This window comes from Oryza sativa, chromosome 3 (genome assembly GCF_034140825.1).
Source record: "Oryza sativa Japonica Group chromosome 3, ASM3414082v1".
NCBI lineage: Eukaryota > Viridiplantae > Streptophyta > Magnoliopsida > Poales > Poaceae > Oryza > Oryza sativa.
In genome coordinates, this window is record NC_089037.1 from 7249935 (window position 1) to 7277506 (window position 27572).

At 44.2% G+C, this 27572-nt stretch overlaps 4 protein-coding genes across 4 annotated transcripts; all 4 read left to right on the plus strand.

Moving 5' to 3' along the window:
• Positions 1-7892: 7892 nt before the first annotated feature.
• LOC112938344 (uncharacterized) lies at positions 7893-8820 on the plus strand. The gene has a single exon (XM_026024411.2). The coding sequence runs from the start codon at positions 7921-7923 to the stop codon at positions 8545-8547; it is 627 nt and encodes a 208-aa protein (XP_025880196.1). The 5' UTR covers positions 7893-7920; the 3' UTR covers positions 8548-8820.
• A 1102-nt stretch (positions 8821-9922) lies between these two features.
• On the plus strand, positions 9923-10762 carry LOC107277088 (uncharacterized). Its single transcript, XM_026024494.2, has one exon. It carries the CDS (start codon positions 9936-9938, stop codon positions 10581-10583), a length of 648 nt encoding a protein of 215 aa, XP_025880279.1. The 5' UTR covers positions 9923-9935; the 3' UTR covers positions 10584-10762.
• Positions 10763-11053: 291 nt separating this feature from the next.
• On the plus strand, positions 11054-19746 carry LOC9267792 (anaphase-promoting complex subunit 6). The gene is made up of 16 exons (XM_015772908.3): positions 11054-11463; positions 12331-12465; positions 12548-12621; positions 12975-13014; positions 13193-13238; positions 13413-13492; positions 13600-13775; positions 13863-13988; positions 14371-14445; positions 15150-15275; positions 15830-15899; positions 16277-16359; positions 17231-17344; positions 17899-17998; positions 18640-18675; positions 19316-19746. Exons 1-16 carry the CDS (start codon positions 11104-11106, stop codon positions 19406-19408), a joined length of 1734 nt encoding a protein of 577 aa, XP_015628394.1. The 5' UTR covers positions 11054-11103; the 3' UTR covers positions 19409-19746.
• A 2518-nt stretch (positions 19747-22264) lies between these two features.
• On the plus strand, positions 22265-26529 carry LOC4332186 (transmembrane 9 superfamily member 3). Its single transcript, XM_015775462.3, has 7 exons — positions 22265-22630; positions 23046-23086; positions 23171-23756; positions 24322-24459; positions 24587-24743; positions 24863-25347; positions 25882-26529. The coding sequence occupies exons 1-7, from the start codon at positions 22470-22472 to the stop codon at positions 26099-26101; spliced, it is 1788 nt and encodes a 595-aa protein (XP_015630948.1). The 5' UTR covers positions 22265-22469; the 3' UTR covers positions 26102-26529.
• Positions 26530-27572: the final 1043 nt, after the last annotated feature.

Sequence of the window (27572 nt, forward strand, 5' to 3'; positions counted from 1 at the left end):
CCCCTTTGTGAGTTCGGCCGGGGGCAGCGGGTGAGATTCGAGGGTTTGGTGAGCGAAGCTGTGTGATCTTGAGGGCGTTCAATCCCCCAAAGACGATGAGACAAAAGGGGTTTATACAGGTTCGGGCCGCTAAGAAGCGTAATACCCTACTCCTGTGTTTGGGATTATGGTTGAGTGTTACAAGGGTTCCTAAACTCCGGAGAGCATTCTCGCTCTTCTTCTCCTAGAGTTCAGGCCTACCGAGTGTCGACGTCGTCGTCGTCGTCCCTTTTCTTGGTGGGCAAGGTCCTCCTTTTATAGTTCAAGGGGATACCACATATGCCCAACAACTAACTTCCTCGAGAAGTATTACCATCTTTACATTAAATGCATGTCTTGTTCCTTAACTTGGAAGCCGCATACACGTCGCCTCGGTCATGGGGCCTACCACACCATGCCACCTGACACGGGGGGCGCCCATGTCATTCACCATTTAATGGGTGAAGACTTCTGGGCTCCTATTACATCGGGGAACGGGAGCCTAGATTTGACCAGAGTGGGAGGACCGACTCCGGCTGGGTGTAACACTACGCCACCGCGAAACTCGCCGCCGACGAGAGAGAGAGATATATATATTTAGACGAGATCGGAGTTGGGGACGAAGAGAAACAGAGCTGAGGCAGAGGAGAGACAGAGTTTGGAGAGAGATAGATTCGATTTCTTTTGCCAGGTTGGCCACAGCCATTCTCTCTCTCGAGTATTTATCTCCTGATTACATGGGCTGTTGGCCCAAACGATTTAAGGCACACAGGCCGCATTCTATTTGATAAAGTCTAGCCCAAAACACACACACTATCATTCACAGTTAAACCTCTTTCTCAGTGTCACCATTGCCGGTCATGACAGTGCCGCCCGCAGGAGTTTCAGCTTGTCCCCAAGCTGGAGCATCTGGAAAGCGAGTCTTCACAACATGATAGTCCTCCCAAGTAGCATGATCTGCTGGTAATGAAGACCATTTCAGCAACACCTGGACATGAGCTGCATTGCTGCGCTTCACTAGTCGACGCTCCAAAATCGCCTCAGGAACAACGTCAGCAGCATCAAGAACCACTTGGGATGGCAAAGAAGTATAAACAGGAGTATGATCTGGCACCTGAGCTTTGAGTTGAGAAACATGAAACACCGGATGCACAGTGCTGCTGGCAGGTAGATCCAAACGATAAGCCGCCACTCCAATGCGCTCCAAAACAGTAAAAGGGCCAAAGAACTTATAAGCCAACTTAGGATATGGTCTATTAACTACTGAGGACTGAGCATAAGGCTGTAACTTCAAGAAAACAGCATCACCCACAGCAAAAACACGGTCAGAACGACCTTTATCAACCTTGTTCTTCATGCGCAGCTGGGCTCGAGTTAACTGCTGCTGTAAAAATTCAGACAAGTGCTGCCTTTCAGTCTGAACATCCACCACATCAGGCAGAGTAGCCAATGTCAGATCAGGAACTTGAGAATAATGAGGATCCACCCCAAAAAGAGCCTTATGAGGAGAACAGCCAAGATATGTATGATAATTTGTATTGTACCAAAATTCTGCCAAATGAATCCAATGGCTCCACTTCTTAGGGTTAGCCTGAGTCATGCATCGTAAATACATTTCCAAACACTGATTGACACGCTCTATTTGGCCATCTGTTTGCGGGTGATATGCTGTGCTCATCTGTAATTGAGTGTCCCAAGTAGCAAAAAGAGTTGTCCAGAACTTGCTAGTAAAGAGACGATCACGATCAGACACAATAGAACGAGGGATGCCATGAGTTTTAAATACAGTTTTGTCCACCAGATGAGCCACTTGTGATGCAGTGAATGGATGACGCAAAGGAATGAAATTCGCATACTTAGTAAAACGATCCACCACCACCAAAATTGCATTATAGCCATCAGAGCGCGGTAAACCTTCAATAAAATCCATGGAGATGTCCTGCCAGGCCTCTTTTGGAATTGGGAGAGGAGCTAACAGTCCAGGAAGCCGACAGTGTTCATGTTTGGCCTGTTGGCAAACCTGACATTGCTTCACAAAATTTTCAACATCCAACTTGAGACCAGGCCAAGCAAATAATTTCTTAATCCGATGATAAGTAGCAGCAATCCCAGAATGGCCACCAAGTGCAGAAGCATGAAAAGCTTGAATCAACTTAGTATGCAGTCCTGCATTGGATCCAATCCAAATCTTATTCTGGAATCTAATAATCCCTTGTGTCAATGAATACCCTTGAGAATTAGGAGAATGCACAGCCAACTCAGCTAGTAGCTGCTGAGCTTGAGGATCCACTGTATAAGAATTGATCATCTCCTGAATCCAGATCGGTTGGACCACAGAAAAAGCACAAAATTGAGAGGAGGAAGGCATTCTAGATAAAGCATCAGCAACAATATTATTAACCCCTCTCTTGTATTGAAAAGAATATTGCAAACCCATCAATTTAGTCATTGCCTTTTGCTGTAATTCAGTCCCCAATATTTGATCATCCAAATGACACAAGATTTTGTGATATGTTTTAATGATAAATGGACCTCTCTGCAGATAACATCTCCACTTATCCACAGCCATCATAATAGCTAGAAACTCTTTTTCGTAAATGGACAATTTCTGATTAACAGGGCCCAAAGTTTTGCTATAATAAGCAATAGGGTGACCCTGCTGACTTAAAACAGCACCAAGACCATAAGCACATGCATCAGTCTCCAAAGTAAAAGGAAGCTGAAAATTGGGCAAAGCTAACATTGGAGTGTTACTCATAGCTGTCTTCAACTGATCAAAAGCAAGCTGAGCAGCATCAGTCCAAAGAAAGGCCTTCTTCTTCAACAAGAGTGTCAATGGTCGTGCTATGATACTATAACCCTGAACAAATTTTCTGTAATAGCCTGTCAGTCCCAAAAATCCCCTCAATTCAGTAACAGAAGTAGGCACAGGCCAAGCCAGCATTGCTGCTGTCTTCTCAGGATCAGTACTAACTCCTTTGTCAGAAATGATATGTCCTAAGTATTCCAGTTGAGTGCAAGCAAAAGAGCATTTAGACCTCCTAGCAAACAACTGGTGCTGCCTCAAAATAACAAAAACTTGCTGAAGATGATGCAAATGACTATCAAGGTCAGGGCTATAAACTAAGATATCATCCATAAACACCAACACAAACTTCCTGATAAATGGTGCAAGGACTGAGTTCATAAGGCACTGAAAGGTGGAGGGTGCATTCGTGAGACCAAATGGCATAACCCTAAACTGAAATTGCCCATGATGTGTCTTAAAGGCTGTCTTGGCTTCATCAGTTTCCACCATTCGAATTTGATGATACCCAGCTTTCAAGTCCAGTTTAGAGAAGAATTTAGTGCCTGAGAGCTCATCCAATAATTCATCAACAACCGGCATAGGAAACTTACTTTTAATGGTGAGAGCATTTAATCTTCTGTAATCCACACAAAAACGCCAACTACCATCCTTTTTCTTGACAAGTAAAACAGGTGATGCATAGGGACTCATACTAGGTGTAATTAAACCAGCATCAATCATTTCTTTCACCTGTTTCTCAATCTCGTCTTTTTGTAACGGAGAATAGCGATAAGGTCTGCAGTTGACAGGAGCTCACCTTCCTACTGCTATTCGTTTGAGAGCATTGGTTCACAGTAAAGTCTTGTTACTTTTGGTGGATTCTGGCAGCTCTCACAGCTTTATTGATTACAACTTTTTCAGTGTCACCATTGCCGGTCATGACACTGGGATAAGAGGGTGAGAACTTCTCACCATCATTATTTGATGGGACATGTCAGGCTGCACGCCGCCTGACACAAAAGCAGCGCACAGGCGCACTAGCCAGTCCCATCGGTTATTCGACCGGTCACAGACCGGTTGAGTACACTGCACGCCGCACGACCGCTCGGGTCACCATAAATGCGAGTAGGTGGGCACCTGTACGTGGTGACCTAGAGAGGGGGTCGGGGGAGCCCGATCCCTAGTCACGGGAAGGGGCCGCCGCCGCCCGACCTCGGGCTCGATCCCCCCTCGGGGGAGGGCCACATGGCGCCTGGGGCAGCCTTCTCCCTCTAGTCTTGGCCAGGGAGTGGCCGCCACCCCACCTCAGGCCTGACTCCCCTTGGGGGAGGGCCATGTGGCATTGGGGGGCGGCCTCCTCCGACTAGTCTTTGGGAAGGAGTGGCCGCCACCCCACCTCGGGCCTGACTCCCCTTGGGGGAGGGCCACATGGCATTGGGGGCAGCCTCCTCCGACTAGTCTTTGGGAAGGAGTGGCCGCCACCCCAGCCTCCTCCCTCTAAACATGATACCCCCGGGCTCATATCACCGACAGTAGCCCCCGGCGTTAGCCCTGGCCAAAACCTTTCCCAGGTGATCAGGGTTGACACCAATCTGCTAGTCAGTTGACATGCGGGCCCGATCTTCTGTCCTATCATTCTGGGAGTTGGGCGGTGGGAGTTTAGTCACGTTCATACGTCGCCTTAACTTCCCACTTTCCTCCCGGTCTCCGAGGCACTGCGGGCTCGGGAGTTTAGCCCATACCTTAGGTCGTGAACTTATTTCCTGTATATACTCAGCAAATGTTGTTAGACTCTCTCGGGCCCGTGACCTTACGCCGCGTACCTTGCTTGCCCCTGCCTCTTGTTAACCTCTGTTCGTGTTATACTTCATCTATTCAAAACGATTATTTTTGCGTGAGCGTGGGGACTGAACTTTCCATAGTCAACAATCTTTACCCGCGATCAAGCCAGGCTGGGCGCCGTAGCCAGCTGGTGGGGCCAAAACTAGCTGCTATGGAAGAGCCAGCACAGGGGACCCCAGGCGTCGACGGCGACCAGAGCTCGACGCAGGGCTAGGATAGAGCTAGGAATCATAGCTCCCACACTTCTAGCAAAGAATCGTTTGAATGGATGAGGTGAATACAAACTTTTTGTTACCAAGGGAGGCAAGCCAGCGCGCGACACGTGGGTACCGCGGGACCGCGAGGAAGAGATGGGCGAGAGATAAACATAAGCAATAATAATTCTATGCAAATGATCATCTTTGCGCGAGTGCGAGGACTAAATTTTCCATAGCCAACAATCTTCACCCACGATCAAGCCAAGCTGGGCGCTGTAGCCAGCCGACGGGGCCAAAACCAGCCGCTACGGAAGAGCCAGCACAGGGGGACCCAGACGTCGACGGCGCCCAAAGCTCGACGCAGGGCTAGGATAGAGCTAGGAATCGTAGCCCCCATACTTTTAGCAAAGAATCGTTTGTATGAATGAAGCAAACACAAACCTTGCTTGCATGTCGCGACCTTTCAAACCTTTAGCTTGAAGAGGGCCTCCCTCCATGGGTCCCTAACCACTTTGGGAAGCCTGCGACCACTTAGCAAACGAGGTTAGGTTCCCACAAGCCTGTGTCCCCACGCTACACATTCTGTTTGATCTTTCCTTTCGGTGGCCTCCTTTCAATATCTCTTCCTTCTACACGGACGACTACTTTCGCCCGTGTGTGAGAGCCGAAAAACTCTAGAGCCAGCGATCCCCGTCCACAGTTGAGCCAGGCCGGGCACCGTAGCCAACCGGTGGGACCAAAGCTAGCCGCTACGGAAGAGCCAGCACAGGGGGTCCCGGGCTTCGACGGCACCCGACACTCAACTTAAGGCTAGAATAGGGCTAGAAAACTTAGCCCCCACACCTAGCGAGGAAACATTCATGTAGATGGGAGAGAGGTTGGGCTTTTACCACCGAGGGAGCAAACAAATGCGCAACACGCGAGCGTCATATGGCCATGAGAAAAGAACGGGGGAAAATAAATATAAGACTTCAAGCTGTATTAAGCTGATGAATTGAAAAAATGAAAATACTTGAAGCTTGAAAGGACGATTAGTTGAGCCGGGCCGAGCACCGTAGCCAGCCGGCGGGACCAAAACTAGCCGCTATGGAAGAGCCAGCACAGGGGGTCCCGGGCTTCGACGACACCCGGAGCTCAACTGCAAGAGTCCTCTCAGGAGTAGACCGAGGCAGGTGGCAGGTTCATGAGCGATCCCCGCGCTTGGCCATGAAGGGCCATGGGGAAGAAACTCGCCTTGACCCGGTCGTCACCCCACGCCGCCTCTATGATCGTCGTGTGGATCTGGAGGGACTCGGAGGGGTTGATGCTACCGTGGTACCTTTCGGTGAGGCTGGGCCGAAACTTTGGGGGTCATCGGTCATTCCGAAGACTCGCCATAAAGACCTGGCCGCCAGCCTTATCCGGTGAAGATGAGGGGGGCCTGGCCCCCTGCCTGGGGTGGTGCGGCACTCCTGAGGAAGCTGCGCCTTCCCCCGCATTGGCGGCGCAACACTTATCGCGCCGGCGCTCGAAAGAACCTCAAAAATCACGAACGCGCCCCCTACCTGGCGCGCCAGATGTCGGAGAATGAACTCCTCCATCAGGGAACCGTGAGGCCCCCCTTTGTGAGTTCGGCCGGGGGCAGCGGGTGAGATTCGAGGGCTTGGTGAGCGAAGCTGTGTGATCTTGAGGGCGTTCAATCCCCAAAGACGATGAGACAAAAGAGATTTATACAGGTTCGCTCCGCTAAGAAGCGTAATACCCTACTCCTGTGTTTGGAATTATGGTTGAGTGTTACAAGGGTTCCTAAACTCCGGAGAGCATTCTCGCTCTTCTTCTCCTAGAGTTCAGGCCTACTGAGTGTCGTCGTCGTCGTCATCGTCCCTTTTCTCAGTGGGCAAGGTCCTCCTTTTATAGTTCAAGGGGATACCACATAGGCCCAACAACTAACTTCCTCGAGAAGTATTACCATCTTTGCATTAAATGCATGTCTTGTTCCTTAACTTGGAAGCCGCATCCACGTCGCCTCGGTCGTGGGGCCTACCACACCATGCCGCCTGACACGAGGGACGCCCATGTCATTCACCATTTAATGGGTGAAGACTTCTGGGCTCCTATTACATCGGGGAACGGGAGCCTAGCTTTGACCAGAGCGGGAGGACCGACTCCGGCTGGGATAAGAGGATGAGAACCTCTCACCATCATTATTTGATGGGACATGTCAGGCTGCACGCCGCCTAACACACGAGCAGCGCACAGGTGCACTAGCCAGTTCCATCGGTTATTCGACCGGTCACAGACCGGTTGAGTACACTGCACGCCGGCGTGGCGCGACCGCTCGGGTCGCCATAAATGCGGGTAGGTGGGCACCTGTACGTGGTGACCTAGAGAGGTGGTCGGGGGAGCCCGACCCCTAGTCACGGGAGGTGGCCGCCGCCGCCCGACCTCGGGCTCGATCCCCCCTCGGGGGAGGGCCACGTGGCGCCTGGGGCAGCCTTTTCCCTCTAGTCTCGGCCAGGGAGTGGCCGCCATCCCACCTCGGGCCTGACTCTCCTTGGGGGAGGGCCACGTGGCATTGGGGGGCGGCCTCCTCCGACTAGTATTTGGGAAGGAGTGGCCGCCACCCCACCTCGGGCCTGACTCCCCTTGGGGGAGGGCCATGTGGCATTTTGGGGGGGGGGCAGCCTCCTCCCTCTAAACATGATAACCCCGGGCCCATATCACTGACAAAGTTTTATTGGGAGGAAATGATTAAATTTTAAAACCCATGATAACTTCTTTGCATATACTCCTCTGCAGTAAAGCTCAAGGACATCCAATCTTCTCGCTAATTTAGTACTATAGGGTGTTTGGAAAATAGGTTAGGAGAGGTGGAATTAGGAAACGGAAATGAATGAAGCGATAGGATGAAATATGGTGAGAATGATGGATAGCTAAGATTAAGACTTATCCTTTGAGGTGTGGGAAATCATATCCCAAACCTATTTTCCAAACATGACCATAGTACTAATCTCTCCACCTAAATACCATCCTATATAAGCCACGCGCTGCGTGTGTCAGTGTCACCGCGCACACGCCTTCAATTATTATTTGCCAATGGCTTTCTCGGCTTCCATCTTCTCCTTTTACTCCTTCGCCGTCGCCGCCGTCCTCTTGGTAGGCACGGCGGCCGCCAGGCCAGCCACGTCCGCCGTCGTGGCTCGTGGCACCAATGCCACGGCGGCCGCCGCCAACGCAACCGTGATGGCGCGCCGCGGCCGCTCCTCGCCGCTATCGACGGCGACGACGGAGGAGGAGCAGCAGTACATCTGCTACCTCTGCCGCGGGCGCAACACGCTGATGATCAGCTGGTGCCCCCTCGACAAGGACGAGTGCCACATCGCCTGCCTCTCGTCGCCGTCGTCGGCGTCGCGCTCCTCCTCCTCGTCTCCGCCGCGCGCGCTGCCTTTTTCCGCCGCCGACGACGATGGCGGCGACAACGGCCGGGGCGGGGGCCACGACGACTGCTACGTCATGAAGGTGTACCCTGACGGCAGCTGGGTCGTCGTCGACGTGGTCAGCTGCCAGGCGTCCGCGGGATGCTACCTCGTGTGCAGCTACGGCGACGCGCTGCCGTCGTCGTCGTCGTCGGGCGCCGCTTCCGGCGAGATCACCCCGGCCGCCATCGGTAGCCCGCTGCCGCGCGGCCTGACCGAGTTCGAGCGGTGCGGCGACCAGCGCTAGCCGTGCCCGGGTGCCGCCGTCCGCGAGCCCATGTCGACAACGCGTACGTGCCGTTTGATGATCCGATCCGACGAATGTAACGTTGGACATAGCACTAAACCTCGTGTCAATCTGTGCATAAATATATAGGCAGTATGGTAGAGAGAAAACCAAAAGAAATTCAAGCAAGCAAAACAAATAAAAATAATAATACGAGTAACACTTTAGGTTTCACAATTTTTTTTCAGGAAGTAGTAGTTAATGTGGAAGAATCAACCAGCTCATATTTGCAAACTACGATCTGTCTCTGTTAACCAAATTACGAGTGTGTGTTCTTGGGATAAATTCACAGCCGTTTAATTTCTTACTGATCGGATCGATCTTGCGGCTTGCGGCAGCAACACGAGAAGTCTCCTCGTTCTATGGCTAAAAACGTCCCAACCTGCCGTTTCGGTGGTTTGTTTTTTGGTAAATGGCTGCGGCAGCACAACACACTTTGCTTGTTGCTCACCACTTTCAAACAGAATCCATTGCTTCCTGGGCTTGCTAATTAACCGTGTCCACCGCTGACAAATAGTACCATCCACCGCCGGAGCGCGTAGTTGCTGAACAGCTGAATTAGTAAATCACTATTCCACTACTGATTTGCACTACATTTGTTTGCTGTTCATAGCGATATGCGTAGTCTACGTGCATGTACTATGTTTTTTTTTTGAAAGGGATATGTACCGGGTATTCATGAGTATGAACCTTGTTAGAAAATTTGTACAGAGGAAAATAGGAAATGTATACCCTAGACGTTTGATCTGGAAAATGAGTACAGCTAGAAAGCTATTTTTCAGATGAGGATGAAATATTAAGTTGATGCGCGTGAAACGAGAAAACTATTAGTGCATGATTAATTAAAATATAATTATTACAGCCTTTATAAATGGGTATCTTTAATATTTTAAAGCAACCTATATATAGAAAGTTTTTGCATGAAATATACCGTTTAATAGTTTAAAAGCGTGCTAACGAAACAGAGATACAATCCGAATCTTAATTACAAAATAACATATGTATGCAACCGATTTTTCTGGTTTATCTTGATGAAGAAAAACATGTAACCTCTACATGGGAAGAGATAATTAGCAGATTGCTCGATTGAAATTTGATACCACCCTTCAGAATTCAGATAGCACTCTTACGCAGAAACAGGTAAGCACTTATTCTCGTATAGTCAAATTGTAGTATCCATTCATTGACTGAGATTTTGTTGGTCTCCCAACATAATCATAATTTCATACTACTACGCTCCTGACGTCAAAATGCAGCTGCAGCCAAAATGACCTATAAATATCCCCGCCATAAAAAAAACCCTTATAAATGAGACAGGCTGCACGCATCATCTCTCATCAATTTGTGATATGCCTCTCTCAGCAGCTTCCATCAACCGTGCATCCTACCAAGTTCTCCTCCTCCTCGCCGCCGCCGCCGTGTCCACCACGGGCGGCGACGGCAACACGGCGCCCGGCAATGCCACCGCCACGGCGACGACTGGCGGCGACGACACGGAGATGTACATCTGCTACCTCTGCACCGGGCGCAACCCGATCCTGATCAGGAGGTGCCCCATCTACTGGGACTACTGCCACCTCAACTGCTTTGACGACGCGCCCTCCACCGCCGCCGCCGCCGACGACGTCGCCGCCGTTCCCGTGGCCTCGCCGGCGGCGCCTGCGCGACGGGTGGGCGGCGTCCCGCGCGAGACCCTCGAGGACGAGGAGTGCTACGTCATGAAGCTGTACGAGAACGGCAGCTACGTCATCGTGACCACGCTGGGCTGCTCCCAGACCGCCTCGTGCCTCCTCTCCTGCGGCGGCGGCGACCTCGCAGCCGACGGCGAAGAAGCCCTGGCGGCGGCGCACCCGGCCGGCGCCGTCGGCGTCTCGCCGCCGGTGAGAGCGACGGCTCCCCGCGGCATGCCGCCGCCCCGCGTCGCCGATTTCCAGCGGTGCGGCTCACAGGCGATGACCGCTACTCCGGCAACGAGGGCCATCACCGGCGGCGTGTAGCGACCGCTTTCGGCTCCGATGGACGACGTTCGTGCACATTAATTCGTCTTCACATGATAAAAAAAAAAAGAACAGTGCAGCAATTGTAAGATAGACATAAGAATTTGCAGGAATTCCAAAGGAATCATTTCAAATTATCGTTTCTCCCGTGTTAATAATAATAGAAAAGTAAATTCAAACAGGGACGACTAAGGTGAAGAACGTCAATGTAAGCTGGCAAAATCAACATTTGTATACCACGAAATCTATACATTTCCGTAGGTTTTGATCGCAATTTCACAGAGGTAGATTCCGAATCCGGCCAGATGATGGGCCTGGCCCGTGTGTCCTCTCCTATACAGGCTTTCTGGTTCGTTTGCATATGTTGTGGGCCGTGGGCCCGTGGCCCATAAGCCATACTGCTTGCACGTTCCATCCATCGATCACTTGCTGCGATCCGCGGCGCGTCGGGACTCCATTTTTTTTTCCCCGTGAGAAATTTCCAAAAACCACCACTCTCCGCCGCGAACCCTAGTGGCGAATGTGGGATACAAAATTCGGTTTCCCTCCAGCAGCGCCGCCCACCACCGCCGCCGCAGCGCAGAAAAATCCCAAGCGGAGGAGAGAGGCGGAGGCGGAGGGGGAGGTGGCGGCGGAGATGAGGGAGGAGGCGGTGGAGCGGCTGCGCGGGGTGGTGCGGGACAGCGTCGGGAAGCACCTGTACGCGTCCGCCATCTTCCTCGCCGACAAGGTGGCCGCGGCCACGGGGGACCCCGCCGACGTCTACATGCTCGCGCAGGCGCTCTTCCTGGGCCGCCACTTCCGCCGCGCGCTCCACATCCTCAACTCCTCCAAGCTCCTCCGCGACCTCCGCTTCCGCTTCCTCGCAGCCAAGTGCCTCGTGAGCTTCCCCACCCACGCCCTTGTTTAGTCTGCCATTTTGTCGAACATGTTGGGTGCATGCTGTGTGTAGATAGAAGGTTTAGTTTCACTGCCCCTGTTAATGTTCCAGTGCGTGGCTGCGCTTGAGCTTCCTTATGAACAGCTTGTGGTTGTATGGTGGCCTCAATGTTCTTTCACTCTGGGCATTGTTTGGCAGTTTTTTTGACGATTTGATTCTGTGTGTTTGCAAGCACTCGATAAAATTTTGCTTGATCAGCTTTTAGCTTTAGCTGTATGAGTTGAGATAGGGTCGTTTACTTCACACAAGGTGCGCCCAATGGCTTGCACTGGGGGATTTCATTTTTTTGGCTTCAAGTCCAATGCTCTGCTGATGCTTCAAAATAATTAACATGATACACCTGCATTTTCTCGACCAGAATATTTTTACTTGGGCATTCCATCAATGAACGGGTGCTTAGCTTGGTTCTTAATAGCTGGTCTGATCTGGGAGTTTGGTTGATTATAATATGTGCTTCCTGCTTCGGACTTTTAGATAAATGAGAATTTTGTTTAAGTTCTATATATGTCAGATATATAAACTGCACATATGATTTTGACTGCTTATTCAATCAATATCCATGACACTCGAAACAAAAATCTGGTTTCTTATAGGAAAGATCAAAAGAACTGTATAGGATTAGTGATTTTTTTAATGTACTTCTAAGATTTTACTTTAGAAAATTGAACCATACCAGAAAATATTATGATTCAGTATAGATTTTTCTGATTTGTGCTCTGGTGTACAGTCCTGTGTAGTCCTTTATTTTATCTACCGTCTTTCCTTTTATCTTAGCTACTGTTTCATCGTTTTGTTTTGGTTTGTTAGGAGGAGTTGAAAGAATGGCATCAGTGTTTGATCATACTTGGAGATGCAAAAATAGATGAGCATGGAAACGTTGTTGATCAGGATGATGGCAGTGACATTTACTTTGATAAGGATGCTGAAGACCATGAGATCAATGTGTGTTGACTCTTCTTTCTCTTCCCCATGCCTCTCTCTCTCTCTCTTAGTATGGTGATTGATAGTAATATTTGCTTGCCAGATCAAAGCGGCAATATGTTTTTTACGTGGCAAGGCATACGAAGCACTGGACAACTGTGACCTTGCTCGACAATGGTAAAGCATCATTTCATTTTTTGTCTAATTGAGTGTATTCAGTGGTTCTGGTGAATGACGATGCAGTTATTTTGAAGTCTTTCTTCTCTTACACCTTTTACTCAATATCTTCACTGAGAATGTTGGGTTATTCGATACTCTTTAGAAGATATAAAGAAAATGAGTTTTTCTTGTAAAACGAGGACACACTGCTAATAGTTGAAATAACTGTTGCTACCTGGAAGTACTGCTAATTTTCTTTGTTTGAAATTAAGATTTAAGCAGGATTGTCTAATCAGTGTTTTTTTTTGGGCATATCTGGCCAAATAGCTTGGTTAAGATGGTTTTATGGCTTTGTTCTGCTGTTATCTCAGGTACAAAGCTGCAGTGAAGGCTGATCCTTTGTGCTATGAGGTGAGAAGAATCATGTGACTCTTTAGTACAATACCTTTTCAATTACATGAACCACCATTATTTTGTATTTTTGGTTCTACTAAATATGGAATTTGGCATCCAGATGCTAACATGGAATTGGGCCTCTGTGGTAACCCCAGTTAGTTCATTCCTAACTTCTTATGTCTGTACATGGCAGGCCCTTGAATGCCTTGTTGATAACTACATGTTGACATGCGAGGAAGGTAAGTTTTACAAAATCAATCTTCCCATCTGTCATGTCCATCCTCTTAGGATATTTCTTTTAAATAATACAATGTTTATTGTTATTACTGGACTAGTTTTAAGAAGATATGCTTAATGTTGGACCTTCAATCCTCTCTTTGTTCTTGGTACTTATTGTTATGCAATGATATCAGAATCTGAGCTATTGTCCTCTCTAAAATTTGGAAAAGAAGATGGGTGGCTCTCAGCATTCTACTCTTGTTTGATAAGGAAGGTACACGACTTATTAACTGCATTGCTTTGCAATTTAATAAACAATATGTGTATCTGCATTCACTTATATTTCTTTTGATCATGGTTTGTTTTGTTTTATGGCTTTAGCATGAAAAAGAATATATAGTGGAAGCAAAGTTCAAGGAATTTGAACGAGAATCTTGTAGTATTTCATCTTTGAGTTCAGGACTGACACTGAAAAATAATATTGACGTGTTGGCTTGCAAAGCTGAATACTATCATCAGAGTGGAGAGTACCAAAAATGTTTCGAACTCACATCTGCGTAAGTTGGTAAATGATTCATTGTCGGTACATATGTTTCCTTGATCAATATTGGTTTATCATTCTTGTGATGCTATATGTGCCTCAGGTTACTTGAAAGGGACCCTTTTCATTTGAAATGCACGTTAGTTCATTTGGCAGCTGCAATGGAGCTTGGCCATTCAAATGACCTTTATATTTTGGCCTGCAATCTAGTGAAGGACTATCCTCAGAAGTGAGTATTCCCACTGGCCTGCCCACATTCAGACCCACATAATATTTGTTATCCTGCTAGATGGGCTTTTCCCCCTTTCATTTGCATGTAACAATCTTAGATATAATGACAGTGTTGTGCACATTATTCATCTTTCTGCAAACTTTAATGCAACTTGTAAAATCTAGCCTTTAATAGCATCGGGATTGGGGTAAAATATGTTAACTGACCTTTATTTATGTGATGAACAAGAAGAGATTGACCCCCCCCCCCCCCCTTCATGTTGGTTATATAGACTCCAATAGTTGGAGGGACATAATACTAAAGTACACTTGATTGTTTGTAGTCAGACATGAGCAAACAAAGTATATTATTTTAATGTCAGCTGTGGTTCCATCTGTAGAGCTCTTTCCTGGTTTGCTGTTGGGTGTTATTACTACTGTATTAAGAAGTATGATCAAGCACGCAGATACTTTGGGTAAGCATATTCTTCTCTTAATTTCTACTGTATTATTTTTATTTGAACCTTCACTATGCATTTTTGCCTTAGGATAGCTTAGAAGATAATCCTGCTGTGCCTTCGATGTTGGGATGTAAAATAAAATAGGGTGTGATTAGTGAATATCCTCTGCACTGCAAATCACAACCATGTTCCTGCGTAAGGCAACACTTTTGTCATGAAAACATGGCAGACATGGTATAACATGTGTGCTACAATAGTGTTACCATCTGATGGAGAGAACAGTGTCCATAGGTGCCATTGCCTCCTGAAATCTACGCATATCCAACTGACTGATTGATTTCTTATAACAAACAATATATTTCTTTGTTAAATATTTTTAGTTGTCTGGAATGATAGAACAATGTGATAAAAAGACAGAAATGAGTAGGTTCTACTCATGTAGTATCAGTCTGTCAGATGGTTTGTAAGGTGAAACATATCTGTCCAATAATTCTCCAGAGTCCAAGTTCAAATAAACAATATATATTTTCTTAAGACATGTGTCTCAGTTATACCAGTCCAAAGGTTGCAGGTTATTTTGTTTCTTATTTGTTCAATGCTCATTGTTCATTGAATTTAATCATGGATGGGTTTAACCCTCTTACAACTTCTTATACCTTGTATTCTTGTTCAATTTTAAGTAGCTGTAATATGTTTTGCACTAATATATTTCCTATCAGCAAAGCTACAGGGTTAGATGGGACATTTCCTCCTGCTTGGATTGGTACTGGTATTGCTTATGCTGCACAGGAGGAGGGTGATCAAGCAATGGCTGCATTTCGGACAGCAGCTCGGCTATTTCCTGGGTCAGTAATTCCTTTCGAAGTAATTGTTTGTGTAAAAAAACTTCTTTATTTGTTATGTTATTATGCTGTGTACAGTTTAGCAAAATATTAATTAAATTAATTTGATTCTTTTTACACTTAAGTCAACTCAATATTAACACCAGAGCATACTTGTACTTGTTTGTCTAAGGAGCAATTATCTTAACACAATTAGTTGCATTAATTTTCCTTTGTACTATCTTTCAATTGTTTTGGCCTTTTATTCTGGAAATTGATATTCGTATTTTTTTTGGGTGTGACAAGCTTTTGTATCTGCTATGCATTACCGATTATGAGCATTGTGGATCCTTTCTACTTTCTTTCATTTTTTGGCCTTCTGTTCTGGAAACTGCTATTCGTGTTTTTTGGGACACTGGCAAGCTTTTGTATCTACTACACATTACTGATTATGAGCATTGTGGATTGAGTTCCTCTCTTTGTTTTGGAGTGTAGATTCTTGTTGCACTTCAATTACTTCACCTCTGTTGTTGTCTGTCCTTCGGCTCACTATTTGTTGAAATTGTTTTCTATTTCAGATGTCATCTGCCAACTTTATACATGGGCATGCAATATTTGCGAATGCACAATTTCAAACTTGCAGAGCAGGTAATAACTTGAGAAATCCTACCGAGACTAATTTTCTTATGAGGCTTCCACTCTGATAAAGAAACTATACTTAGAGCTGACTTTTTTCCCTATATTTTCTCATTCCATATTTTGTTTTTGGCAAAAAAGGAGGTTTAATGTGGTAATAGTAGTTGGTCAGATGCTGAAAATACATCCTGTATTTGTAATATTGGATGGGTTATAGAAAATGAGATATTATCATGCACAACTTCCTTTTACTTAGTGAATACTGTTTGTTGTAGCTCACAATGAGAGCCTATCATGGAGAGTATGTTATTTGCAAAGTTTTATTTGGCAAGGCATAATAGTTTTGTCATCATTTTTTTAAACCCCCTTTTCTTTCTGCTGTGATGCAGTTCTTCACGCAAGCAAAATCTATCTGCCCATCTGATCCGCTTATATATAACGAGATGGGGGTTGTAGCTTATAATATGAAAGAGTAAGAGTTTCTCTGTTCTAAAGGTTTCTTTTGTCTGCTTATCCTATTATTATTGGAACCAGTGATGCTCCACTTTCCCTTGTAAGATGCTTTGCTCTCATGAAAGGGAAAGCATTCCTATAAGTTCTATATCTGATATTCCTATAGGAAAAATGTTATGCTAACATGGATGTTTTGAAAGATGTCCATGATATACAAGGTTGATTTGGTGGTTCTGAAATTTTGAATAGAATATGGATGTAGTATGCATAGTATTGTATGGAAAGCTTTTTGAAGTGGGATGATGTGAACCCTAGTTCATGTTAAGGTTAGCATGTAGAAACTGGCTACACCGGAGGAACTTTGGGATAAAAGAAGAATAAAAGAAGGGGAATGGCTCCAGGATAAATAAGAAAGGATAGGCTATTATGATGAACTTTGGGGAGAAAAAATGTTTCATCTTTCTTGATTGATTTGTAACGGATGCTTTGCTGTTCCCTTTGTATCGACAAGATCTTCACATAGTATTCAGTGAAGTAAACCCAAGTAAGAGAGCAACTAATTTTTTTCCCCTTAGTTTCCAACTAATGCTGCACCAGCTGGGCCCTGCATTAACGCAATCACGATAACAAGTGTGTTTTATGCATTTATAGTATGATCATTAGAGTTTGAAACGTGTGATTGATGTCCATGATCCATATACAAGTTTGGTTTTTATTTGCTTTTCAAATTCTCTTCAACTTATAAAATTTCATCCCATTAGATTTGGTTCTCTGCTGAAAAAAATGTTTGACACATCCAGTTCTAGTGGTTTCAGTAAAAAGAACTGTTTGTGCTGCTATTAAAGTAGTTGAGAATTTGATATTCTGTTTTTTTTAAAAAAAATGTTTAGGTATCAAAAAGCAGTTCAGTGGTTTGAGCTAACACTGGAGCATACTTCATCCTCCTTGAATGAAATGTGGGAACCAACATTGGTGAATCTTGGGCATGCATTGCGGAAACTCAAGTAAGGGAACCATCGCATCACATTGTTACATTTAATTTCATAAGTCTGTTGGCATATGACTTTTTTATGTTAGTTTAGCAATAGATTTGTCAAGTTCCAATCCCATTTATATGCTCAATTTATGATTTTTGTTATACATGAGAGAATGGGAAAGGAAGTGTTGATTTAGTTCAGTCATCTCAGTTGTGCAGCTGTGGTTGCTTTGTTTGAAGACCTTTTATTACAGACTAGAACAAAATAAATCAGCAATATGCCAGTGTTATTATTTGGGCCAGTGTGTGTGAGGGTAAGTTCGAACTTGTGGATTTCTTTGTATCCAGAGCCAGTCAAGCCTAAATTGCATGAAACTTTAATAAGAAAATATGCCTTAGATTTTGTGCCTAGCATATCCTGACCTGAATAGCATTTCTTTGCGATGAACAGCAGCTTTGCTGTTAGTTTTGACTGATGGAATAATAATTAACCGAATTATACTGGTTCTCTTTCTTTTTGGTTGTTGTCATCAGTTGTTAAAATATCATTCTTGAGCTAACCTTTTTTTTTTGTTGCAACAGGAAATATCAAAAGGCAATATCATATTATGAAAAGGCACTCACCTTTCAAACCAAAAGTTTGAGCGCGTTTGCTGGTCTTGCTTATACTTACCACCTTATGGTACTCTTCTGTTCCTTTCTTATCCACTGCTTTGAATGGTACTATCTCTGTTATGCTGCACTGGCATGCTGTAAAGGCGATGTATCATGTGCATAGGGCAGAAGTTCTGCAAATTCTGACAAAAGAACCTGGAAGATGATACGTGTTAGATCATGGTCTTTCCACATAGACTTATATTTAATTATCTATTGGATATCTATATGATCAGAAGTTCAAAACTAAGTTTTATGTAACCTGCTACTTCAATTACAACATCAATTCATATATGTGTGCTGAGCGTTTACCGTTGAAACATCGGGATACTTGGTATTTGTTAGTTCCCATAGGCATAAGTGAGAAACAACTAGACAAGGCATAGAGATGCCATTGGAAGAATCGAGAACAGAGTAATGAGAGGGTGATTTAAGTTCTAGTAGTAGTGTTTTCAGGAAAAAAAATTTCGGTCAGAGATTCCTTGCTAATTTACATGAAAATCACGAAGGACAATTGACCTTTAAGCTTAAGTTGCATTTGTAGAAGCAATATTTTTTAGTTTTAAGAATGAGACCTGATATGCTTGATTCATTGTTTCAGTTTGACACTTCCACAGTTACTTTCTGAGTATATCTGAATTTTACTAATATCATCTTTTCATAACACAGGATAAATTCGAGGCTGCGATAACTTACTACCACAAGGTGACGCTCTATGATCATTTGTACTTAGCTGTCATGTTTAGAATACATCTTTCTAATCAAACACCTTCGGCCTGTTTGGTTGGAGGGAGTTTTTAGAAGGGATTGGGAGTTTAGAGGGATGAGGCTATTAAGTGTTTTGTTTGGTTGGGAGATATGGGAATTTTGGTGGGATGGGGATGGGGAATTGAGGAAGGAACTCCCTCCTTTTCAATACCTGGGTAGGGGCAGGTAATTGGGAGGGAATTCCTCCTTTACTTTGTCTAAGCAAATCTCAGCCATCCGTTTTTATTAATGACCTAATCTCCAACTAAACTCCCTATCAATTTCCATCACCTCTACCAAACAAGATATTGGGATTAAAAATCAAATTTCCATCTTAATCTCATCATCAATTCCCTCGTGTAAACTCCCAATCCTCTTCCCTCCAGTTACCAAACAAGCCGCTTGGAGCTGCCAATAGTTCAGCATAGGGACTTTCTTGTGCGTAATGTATCTTCACCGTGTATATATGCAATTAAGTTTTTGAAGTTTAAAACTGAAGAGATATAACAGTGGAGACCAATGCCTTTCTATTCAGTTTGTTCGTTGTTTTCATGTAGCGCAGGGTTAGTTACTAATATTTTCTCGCTATTTTGGTCAGGCTTTATGGTTGAAACCAGACGATCAATTCTCCACAGACATGCTAACGTTAGCCCTCGAGTCCAGCTGTCAAATCACTGCTCGGACAAGATAGCATAGGTGCAATCGCTGTTCGCAAACTGCAACAGGTGATGTTGTATCTTAGGAGTGTTGTATCAATTCGGATCATCTGTAGCCAGTCTTGTAAAGTTAGTGTTTAATATATAATTGCTCAAGCTCATTCGCCGTATCATCAAGATTTTGTTACCTTCGTACTGATGTAAATACCGTCCATTCCTTGTCATCACGACTAATGATGCCCAAGATTATTCTGCATGTTTAGAAAGGTTAAGGTCAGCCGCAATTGTGAGGTAGTTTTATTACATTCTTATGATAACTGAGGTATTTGCTGTAAATTTGAATGGAATCTTGATCCTTTTCTTACGAAGTGTCTATGCCTGACTCCTAAGATTTGTGGATTTCTTTTTTTTTTTCTAGCGGTTTCATTCGATTATTATTCTTAAATACTATTAAATAGATGAAAGTAATATGTGCAATGTTGTACGCTCTCTTTCTTATCTGAGCAATTAGTTGCCCAGAACTCGTTATCTGTCGTCTGTTGGTTCCACACGATTTCTCGCGGTTATCCCCCAAATCGATGGAGCATATCCATTTCTCGTGGCCTCACCAAATTCAACTGCCGAATTGACTTGACTGTATGGAGGAAGCAAAGGTTGCCTCAGTTGAATTTAATGCTAACTTGTGTTTTAAGCTAATTTAAGTTTGTTGAATGAGAGATTATTTTACTTAGATACATGAGTACAAAACCGTAGTGATTCCAAAGTTTGTGCAAAATTTCCATCACGCAGAAAATCACGCCGGGGATACAATCATTCATGGAGTAAACATTAAGAATTCTTCAGCAATCATCTGGAAAGAGGCATGGCCCCTCCAAATAAGTAAAGCATTAAGCCGATGCCTTCGGAAAAGGTAAGATTTTTAGGGAAGAAAATAACGCTAGCAATTAGCTTATTGCAGTGTCTTGGAAGGGTTTTTTTTTTTCCCGATAACTAGTGTGTTGCTCCGTCTGTTCAAAAAAAAATCGGAAGTACCTATACATCTTTCGAAAGATTTTTATGATGGTATCGCACAGATTTTTAATCTTTGGATTAAAATCCGATAGATATAATAAAAAGCAAAAAGTAATTAAGAAACACCATAATGGACACTAAATTACCATATCCTCAAGAAAAAGACCAAATCCAATACAAAATTTAAAATTTACATGCGAAGATTCAAAAATTACAGTGTAACTTACAAAAGTTACCGTGTAAGTTTCATAAATTACACTGTAACTTACAAGAAAATGCACTGTAAATTTGAGTGAGAAAATCGAGTGAGAGATAAGAAAAAAATCTTTCGAGTGAGATATAGCAAAATCGAAAAAAATCTATTATTAAATGATATATTTTTATACAACAAATCCGAACATACTCCTGTCCAATTTTATTGTATTAGGAAATATTATATCTAATATTAGGTTTGTTTTTTTTTTCTTTTGATGGAGGGAGTAGAAATGAGAACCACCTCGCTGTGGCTGCCGCCTGCGGATGGTTCTTTTTTGACTGAAACTTATCAGTTCTCTCAACGGTTCCCATTTATTCATGAGAAATTGTCAGGGAAATGAGCTGCATACTCCATACATCACATGCAGAGAGCTAAGAGGTGTCATTGTCGACCGACAGAGTTAGTTCCTACCAGCACTTGAAGTCAGCATGCGTATGTAGAGGAAACCTGATGACAGCGTAACTGCAGGAAAGGATTATGAAACTAGGGGAAGTGAAGCTCACTGAATTGGTGGCATTTGCATGGCGCTAGTGAGGGCAGGTGAAAAGCAAAGGTTGCGTTGTGGTATTCTTTTCTTTCAGCATTTGCATAGCCCTGCTAAGTTGGTAACTGCTGCAGATGGTATTACTGCATAAGCTCACTTTGGTAGTACATGGCCCGTTGCCATTCTTGCGGTACTGTCAACTCTCATGATGTTTGTGATTTTCATCTCTATAGGCAGTGACCTTCTTAGCAGCATAAAACTGAATATTACACTCCTGCAGTAGTCACTATTGTAGATTCTTTGAATGACCTAGCAATTTTTTCTACCTTAAAAAAAATCAAGCATGTGCTTCGCTTCCATCCTTCCAGGGATGGCCAGTGAGCTTATGCAGTAATGCTTCTCTTCCAGCAATGTACTCCATCCAGCCCGATTCGTTTCTGAGTTCAAGTTTGGCTGAAGCATATGTCCATCCAGCAATGTTGTACCAAACTTGAACAAAGTTTGGCTGAAGCATATGTCCATCCAGCAATGTTGTACCAAATTCCTGCCCTCATTCCTCCCTTGTTCAAGTTTCTACAACATTGTTACATGGACATATGCTATACACTAAACTTTGATTTTCTTGAGAGCAGGGAAGCCCTACTGCCCGTTCTTTTTGGATTAAAATGTATGTAGTCTACTTCAGTTTTCATTATCACGCTTTTTAAACCGTTAAACAATATGTTTCATGTGAAAAATTTATACATAAAAGTTACTATAAACTATCAAATAAATCCATTTTCAACTTTATAATAAGTTAAAACCTAATCAATCATACGCTAATGACTTTCCCGTTTTCCGTACCATTACTTAATCTTCATCTTATTAGTTTTCCGTACTACTTTCACTATTCACTACTGGAGCTAACCGATAATATTTGACAAAAAAAAATCAGAATGTGACTAGGCCAAAAAGTGGAAAGAAAACTTGCGCTGGACTCAACCCCGACCCCCGGGGAGCGAGAGAGCGCTCTGATTTGGATCGTGTCAAACCGACCGACGCACCAAAATGTGGGCTACTACTAGCCTTTAGCTTAGCTGACCCCATTATACTAGTACTACAATATTAGGGCCACAGTACGCCTCCACCTTCCTCCCCCCCACCCAACCCTGAAAACGCCACCCTCTCCAGATCTCCCCTCCGCCTCGTCTCGTCTCGTCTCGGTCTCTCTCTCTATTAAGGAGCAAGCAAAGCGGCCACTCCGGCTCAGATCTCCGCGCGTGCATCCCACCACCCCCAAACCCTCGCGCGCGCGCTCTCTCTCCTCGTCAACGCGCGCGCCCCCGCCCCCGCCCCGACGAGAGCGATGGCCTCGCCGGCAGCGGCGGCCCCCGCGGCGCTGCTCGTCCTTCTCGCCGCGGCCCTCGCGGCGACCGGCGTCGTCGCCGACGGCTCCGACCACCGCTACAAGGCCAACGAGCTCGTCCCGCTCTACGCCAACAAGGTCGGCCCCTTCCACAACCCCAGGTGAGGCTCTCTCTCTCTCCTCCCCCGCTCAGATCCCATCGTCGGATCCGTTAGATTCGTGGGTGTGGGTTGGGTTAGTTGTTCCCGCCCCCCGATCTCGCCTCGAGGTGTGTGTGGGCTGAGTCGTCGTGGGTTTAGGTTTGTCTGGTCAAACGCAGAGAGGCTAGTTTCGGAGATCCGAGAGATGACGTTCGTAGTGATTTGGACGGGATAACGATCGATCACTGCACTGTTGACTGCCCAGATCTTCGCGTCGGGCTCTGTTTTCGTTTCAGTTTTAGCAAGTATAGGTGTTCGGAGAGCGGATTCTAGACTTGCTGGGAATCGGATCTATTTGTAAAGTAGATTTTTTATTCTTAAAGGCGATAATGTCACGCGAATGCCGTTGTCATGATATTTTCCTTTTTCCTTGCAGTGAGACGTATCGGTACTTTGACCTGCCTTTCTGCTCTCCAGGTTAGTTAGTCACAGATTCATGCTTCCTCTTCATTGCTGAAGAATCCCAGTTAGTTGTTTGCTAATAAATGGTGTTAATTACAGAGAAAGTGAAGGAGAAGAGCGAGGCACTCGGTGAGGTCCTCAATGGGGACCGGTTGGTTGATGCACCTTACAAGCTTGATTTCCGTGTGGATTATGACTCCAAGCCGGTTTGCTCGAAGAAGCTCACCAAGGAGGAGGTGGCCAAGTTTCGGAATGCGGTAGCAAAGGACTACTACTTCCAGATGTACTACGATGACCTCCCACTGTGGGGATTCATTGGTAAGGTGGAGAAGGGAGGCAAGACAGATCCGAAAGAGTGGAAGTATTACCTGTACAGGCACATCATCTTTGACATCCTCTACAACAATGACCGGGTTATTGAGATCAATGTGCACACTGACCAGAGTGCACTAGTTGACCTGACTGAGGACAAGGAAGCTGATGTTCAATTCCTTTACTCAGTCAAGTGGAAGGAGACACCCACACCATTTGAGAAGAGGATGGAGAAGTATTCCAGTTCCTCCAACCTCCCACACCATTTGGAGGTCCATTGGTTCTCTATCATAAACTCTTGTGTTACAGTCCTCCTTTTGACTGGATTCTTGGCGACCATCCTCATGCGAGTACTGAAGAACGATTTTGTCAAGTAAGGATCTATACATTACGTATTTACATTAAGTATTAAAGATATTTTGGAAGATACTCCATGCATGTCACGATATTTGCCTGAGCCCACTATGCACATGTGCTAGTTAAGCACTAAAAGAAAAGAAATGTAATGAGCAGTGACAGTAAAGACAGATGCCAGCCCATAGAACATGGAAAATTGCAGCATATAAATTATTTTTATTTCCTATGGAGATGCATTTTGACAATTGACATGACTGTCGAAACTCACTCCAAACAGTGGTTTCTATTCTACTAAACGAGCATCTATTCTTCCTCTTGCCATGTTCTTCAGTTGAGAGTAAACTAATGCATGATGCATAGAGCAAATATTTTGGTCTGAAATGGATATTAAATTATTAACTTGCTAAAGGAAGCGCATAAAGCAGATCTACTATGTCAACGGTGTTCAGATTATATGTCCTTTGTAGTGTAATGCTTATGAATTTATTACTTGAAGGTTGATCTTCTCTTTGATTTATGAGCTTGATGACTTGACTACATTTCATCTCGTAGTTTTTAGTTTAACCCTTTTTCATTTGAAGGTATGCCCATGATGAGGAAGCAGCTGATGACCAAGAAGAGTCTGGATGGAAGTATATCCATGGGGATGTCTTCCGGTTCCCCAAGAACAAGTCCTTTTTTTCGGCTGCTCTCGGCACCGGAACTCAACTGTTTGCCCTGTAAGTTTTGATGGGCCTTTTCTTGCCACATATATTATGGTTTTATTTTGCTTAACTGGAATTCTTCCTCCTGTTGTTCCTTTTTAGACATGCAGATAGCTAACAATCTTTATTTGGCACATTGCAGCACAACCTTTATATTCCTTCTTGCACTTGTTGGAGTATTCTACCCGTACAATCGTGGTGCTCTTTTTACTGCATTGGTTGTCATCTATGCTCTCACTTCAGGAATTGCTGGGTATATTGCAACCTCTTTCTACTGTCAGCTAGAGGGAACAAACTGGGTATGTGTTACATGTATACATAATACATCCCTAGACACTTCTACAATGCTAAGACTGCAAATTTAAAAGCATCGATTATAATTCTTTTATTACTAATGCTATCGTTTTATACTTCTCAGGTGAGGAACTTGCTGTTGACAGGATGCCTGTTCTGTGGACCCCTATTCCTGACTTTCTGCTTCCTAAACACTGTTGCTATTGCTTATAGTGCAACAGCAGCTTTGCCCTTCGGCACTATCTGTGTCATTGTGCTCATCTGGACCTTAGTTACATTTCCCCTTCTAGTTTTGGGAGGCATTGCTGGTAAAAACAGCAAGACTGAATTCCAAGCTCCCTGCCGTACCACCAAATATCCTAGGGAGATTCCTCCACTTCCGTGGTACCGGCAAACAATCCCGCAGATGGCTATGGCTGGGTTTTTACCTTTCAGTGCCATCTATATTGAGCTCTACTACATCTTTGCTAGTGTTTGGGGCCACAGGATTTACACAATTTACAGCATTCTCTTCATAGTCTTCATCATCCTCCTTATTGTTACTGCCTTCATTACTGTTGCACTGACGTACTTTCAGCTTGCTGCTGAAGACCATGAATGGTGGTGGAGGTACATTCATTTCCCTTTATGTTTTTTAAACAAGTACTGGCATGGGAATGCATCATATATTTCATTTTATACACTGAAACTGATATTTTGGGTATTTGCTTTTATTTATTGAGCTCTGAGATCAATCAGGTGGCTGTCAATTTTCTGCAGTTATTTTTTCGTTTGTTTGACATCTTATTCATATGTATTTCCTGGGCACCCTTCTGTTGTTTTCCCATAGTTACAATTGGAGTTGCTGATTAGCAAAGTATTATCGTAGTGAAATTTTGAGTACAATGCAATAACCAATTATGTATCATCTCAATGGATTCTAGAGGGACTAGTTCTTGAAATCTGTTGCAACTCTACATTTTTTTGTCATGAGCAAGGTATACAATGCTGAGCAGTGAGCACCACCCATTTATGGATATTCTACCAATCCTTATGTTCTCTCATCCATCTATTTATTATCTAGGAACTCCAGTTTAATGCTGTTCTTTTGTACTAAATGCTGAACAACAATATGATTTTTTTTCTGCCCTTTCTCTTATACAGGTCATTCCTATGTGGAGGATCAACTGGATTTTTTGTCTATGGGTATTGTCTGTACTACTATTATGCACGATCAGATATGTCTGGATTTATGCAGACATCATTCTTCTTCGGCTACATGGCTTGCATCTGCTATGCTTTCTTCCTGATGCTGGGCATGATCGGTTTCCGTGCCGCATTGTTCTTTGTCCGTCACATATACAAATCCATCAAGTGTGAGTAATACTGTTGTCAAAGGCTGGAGAGCAGCGGAGTTGTACTCCTTTTTGGTGCCACTAAGAAGTCCCAGTATAGAAAAGGTTAGCTCTCGCACAACAGGAGCAGCTAGAGATTGCCATGTTTCAGGTTAGGCCATTATTCATAGGAACAGGTAATGAACCTATAAATTTGTTCTCCTTTTGTGCGACTGCTGTGATAAATCGTCTTTTCTTTGGTCATGTAATTCTCCCTGTGATGTCTAGACATTTTCACGTTGTTGATGCATGACCTACCTGAGCATCTCTGGAAGATCATGTCATGTCTTATTTCCTATAGCAGAATAACTGAAGTGTAGAGATGATGCCTCTAGAGCGGCTTGTCTATTTATACGTGTACCCACCGCTGGTTATGTATTGTCAAATATTGAAATACTGAACCATTCTTTTTTTTTCACTTTTGAGAATCATGATCATTTTGATTGATAGTGCGAAGCAGCTTCCAATGTGCAACTAGGCTTGACACGTTATATTTGTTGATGTGATTCGTTCTTCATAATCCAGCGAAGCTTGTTCTGCTTTTGGACTGCATTTTCTGAAAAGTTACATCTTTTCTATTGCTAATGAGACAGAAAAACCTATTCCATCTGTACTAAGATAACTTTATTTTAACATCTAACATTTGTCCCAAAACAAATTCTATGCTCTTACCTATCATTCAGTCTAAAATTAAGTTTTTATCATTTCAGTATCTCTTATCTACCCATCCATTAATATAACATTTCTATTAATTAGTGCCACTTTTTTCTGTGCTAATTTGAACCCTTATGTCTGAAGTTATTTTGAGCCCTTATGCCTGAAGTTATTTTGGGACAGATGTAAGTACATAAAATAATTCTTAAAATTGTACTATAATTAAGCTTCGGGGTATAATTTAGATAGTACGAAGAAGTTTCAACCCTCTCTTAATTGTAGAAAATGACTAGCATGATAGCCATCGATATGGATGTATTAGAACGCCACTTGGATTATCACTTGCTCTGATCCACATCGCATCGACACTCCGAGAAGTCACTACTAGCGGTGACCGTTAAGATTAATCTGTGATGTAACGCAAAGAACCAAGCCTATGACTGCATGAGCTTGGCCGGTCTCGCTATGCTACAAAACCAGGATGGCGTGATATGGGCCGCCTCCCCTTCTCCTTAGATCAGCATAGGCTTGAGTAACGGCTCTCCTTTTCCCGTCAAATCGCAAATGAACTTCCGTTACGATCCAAAAACAAATCCGAGAGGAAAACGAGAACGATCAGGCGCGATGCGCGCCTCAAAATATCCACCTTTTCCTCCTCTTTTTTGAGAAAATTCTGCGAAAGCATCGAATAGTTTTGTACTGGTCACCGACGACAACCAAATAACCAACCGGTGTCACGGCGAATTCCGTCAACACCGCACCCAAGTCGTCGTGTTTATATATGCTTTGCCAATTTGCCATAAAAAC

Excerpts from the sequence above, each read along its gene's own strand:
- LOC112938344 (XM_026024411.2), top strand. The coding sequence starts at position 7,921 with ATGGCTTTCTCGGCTTCCATCTTCTCCTTTTACTCCTTCGCCGTCGCC.
- LOC9267792 (XM_015772908.3), top strand. The coding sequence starts at position 11,104 with ATGTGGGATACAAAATTCGGTTTCCCTCCAGCAGCGCCGCCCACCACC. Across the intron at positions 13,239-13,412 it reads CATGTTGACATGCGAGGAAG|AATCTGAGCTATTGTCCTCT; the intron begins GTAAGTTTTACA and ends CAATGATATCAG. Across the intron at positions 18,676-19,315 it reads CGATAACTTACTACCACAAG|GCTTTATGGTTGAAACCAGA; the intron begins GTGACGCTCTAT and ends TATTTTGGTCAG.
- LOC107277088 (XM_026024494.2), top strand. The coding sequence starts at position 9,936 with ATGCCTCTCTCAGCAGCTTCCATCAACCGTGCATCCTACCAAGTTCTC.
- LOC4332186 (XM_015775462.3), top strand. The coding sequence starts at position 22,470 with ATGGCCTCGCCGGCAGCGGCGGCCCCCGCGGCGCTGCTCGTCCTTCTC. Across the intron at positions 24,460-24,586 it reads GGAACTCAACTGTTTGCCCT|CACAACCTTTATATTCCTTC; the intron begins GTAAGTTTTGAT and ends GGCACATTGCAG. Across the intron at positions 25,348-25,881 it reads GACCATGAATGGTGGTGGAG|GTCATTCCTATGTGGAGGAT; the intron begins GTACATTCATTT and ends TCTCTTATACAG.